We start from the raw sequence: 2,536 nt of genomic DNA, 5'->3' as shown, positions 1-2,536 counted from the left end.
CAATATATTGATCTTTTTCTCCAACAACACGCTCGATGCGGTAGCATCGCCCTTTGTAACGATCAAGACTGGTAAGTCCATCGGTCCATACAGTTGTCCATGTACCAGTAGAAGATTCGGCAGCTACCGCGGCCCCTGCTTCTTCAGGTGGAACTCCAGGTTGAGGAGTTACTCGGAATGCTGCCAATATATCAGTATCCTTGGTTTGGTACTCAGGAGTATAATAAGTCAATTTGTACTCTTTAACACCAGCTTTGAATCCAACACTTGCTTTAGTCTCTGTTTGTGGTGACATAAATCCCTCCCTACAACTCATGAATTAAGAATTCTCACAACAGCAAGGTCTACTCGACATGAATTCCGCGTTAATGAAACTTTTCACAGGAATCTTTCACAAAATTTCCAACTAATACTAATATTATCAATTAATCAGAATGGTTGATTATTAGACCATGGTATTTGATTTGCCAAATACATCATTATTGTATACTCTTTCATATATATAGCGCAACCCAATTTTGATTTTTTACCTTTTTTTTTTTTGAAATGGAAATACCTAGCTAACCTAAATAATAAGAACTTCCCCCTTGACAGTGGTATATGTTGTATATGTAAATCCTAGATGTGAAAATATATGGAATTCCTCTATGAATCTATGAAAGGTATAAAAAAAGAAAGAAAAACGCAAAGAAAAAGAATAGGCTAGGCATAAATCGATATGCTGAAATTTAAATAAAAAATAAATAAGAAGAGGAGCCCATTAGATACAAATAATGAATCGTAATAGAAATAGAAAATAAAGTTCAGGTTCGAATTCCATAGAATCGATAATATGGGTGGGCTTGTCTATAATGATAGACAAATGAAAGAATTTCTCAAGATTCTGATTCATCCACTTGAGATTTTTAAATGAAAATAGGTTGGGTGAGCTTCCAAATTAACTCAGTCTCATTGAATAAGTAAACAATTGGATTGGTTCAATTGCATGGTGCCAACGAAATCGAGTGCTAATTCCGATTTTTTTGAATTAACCGATCGACGTGCTAGCGGACATTTATTTTGAATTCGATAATTTTTGAAAAAACATTTCGACATATTTATTTTATTATTATGAGAATCAATCCTACTACTTCTGGTTCTGGGGTTTCCACGCTTGAAAAAAAAAACCCGGGGCGTGTCGTCCAAATCATCGGTCCGGTACTAGATGTAGCCTTTCCCCCGGGCAAGATGCCAAATATTTATAACGCTCTGGTAGTTCAAGGTCGAGATAGTGTTGGTCAACCAATTAATGTGGCTTGTGAGGTACAGCAATTATTAGGAAATAATCGAGTTAGGGCTGTAGCTATGAGTGCTACAGACGGTCTAACGAGAGGAATGGCAGTGATTGACACAGGAGCTCCTATACGTGTTCCAGTCGGGGAGCGACTCTGGGACGAATTTTTAACGTGCTCGGAGAGCCTGTTGATAATTTAGGGCCTGTAGATACTAGTTACAACGTCTCCTATTCATAGATCTGCGCCCGCCTTTATACAGTTGGATACAAATTATCTATTTTTGAAACAGGAATTAAAGTAGTAGATCTTTTAGCCCCCTATCGCCGTGGAGGAAATAATCGGACTATTCGGGGGAGCTGGAGTGGGTAAAACAGTACTCATTATGGAATTGATTAACAATATTGCTAAGCTCACGGGGGCGTATCCGTATTTGGCGGAGTGGGTGAACGTACTCGGAAGGAAATGATCTTTTACATGGAAATGAAAAATCTGGGAGTGATTAATTAAAGAAATATTGCAGAATCAAAAGTGGCCCTAGTTTACGGTCAGATGAATGAACCGCCGGGAGCTCGTATGAGAGTTGGTTTGACTGCCCTAACTATGGCGGAATATTTCCGAGATGTTAATGAGCAAGACGTACTTCTATTTATTGACAATATCTTCCGTTTCGTCCAAGCAGGATCCGAAGTATCGGCCTTATTGGGTAGAATGCCTTCCGCTGTGGGTTATCAACCGACCCTACAGTACCGAAAATGGGTTCTTTACAAGAAAGAATTACTTCTACCAAAGACGGGTCCATAACCTCTATTCAAGCAGTTTATGTACCCGCAGACGATTTGACCGACCCTGCTCCTGCTACGACATTTGCACATTTAGATGCTACTACCGTACTATCAAGAGGATTGGCTGCCAAAGGTATTTATCCAGCAGTAGATCCTTTAGATTCAACGTCAACCATGCTTCAACCTCGGATCGTTGGTGAGGAACATTACGAAACCGCCCAAAGAGTTAAGCAAACTTTACAACGTTACAAAGAACTTCAGGACATTATAGCTATCCTTGGATTGGACGAATTATCCGAAGAGGATCGTTTACTCGTAGCAAGAGCGCGAAAAATTGAGCGTTTCTTATCACAACCCTTTTTCGTAGCAGAAGTATTTACCGGTTCTCCAGGGAAATATGTTGGTCTAGCAGAAACAATTCGAGGATTTCAATTGATCCTTTCCGGAGAATTAGATGGTCTTCCTGAACAGGCCTTTTTA

The 2,536-nt window shown here is 39.4% G+C and overlaps 1 protein-coding gene and 1 pseudogene across 2 annotated transcripts; one reads left to right on the top strand and one right to left on the bottom strand.

The window, feature by feature from the left end:
* Window positions 1-4: 4 nt before the first annotated feature.
* On the bottom strand, window positions 5-647 carry LOC125828740 (ribulose bisphosphate carboxylase large chain; the record flags this gene model as incomplete). Its single annotated transcript, XM_049508075.1, has 1 exon — window positions 5-647. A coding segment is annotated over exon 1 (312 nt), but the record flags the coding sequence as incomplete, so codon positions are not given.
* Window positions 648-673: 26 nt separating this feature from the next.
* On the top strand, window positions 674-2,533 carry LOC125828741 (ATP synthase subunit beta, chloroplastic-like; annotated as a pseudogene). Its single transcript, XR_007443057.1, has one exon. The product of XR_007443057.1 is annotated as an ATP synthase subunit beta, chloroplastic-like (transcript).
* Window positions 2,534-2,536: the final 3 nt, after the last annotated feature.

Source organism: Solanum verrucosum, unplaced genomic scaffold (assembly GCF_900185275.1).
Source record: "Solanum verrucosum unplaced genomic scaffold, falcon-dt-bn FXZP01000425.1, whole genome shotgun sequence".
Classification (NCBI taxonomy): Eukaryota; Viridiplantae; Streptophyta; class Magnoliopsida; order Solanales; family Solanaceae; genus Solanum; species Solanum verrucosum.
Note: the sequence above shows the minus strand (reverse complement) of the source record. Positions and strands in the feature narration are given on the sequence as shown.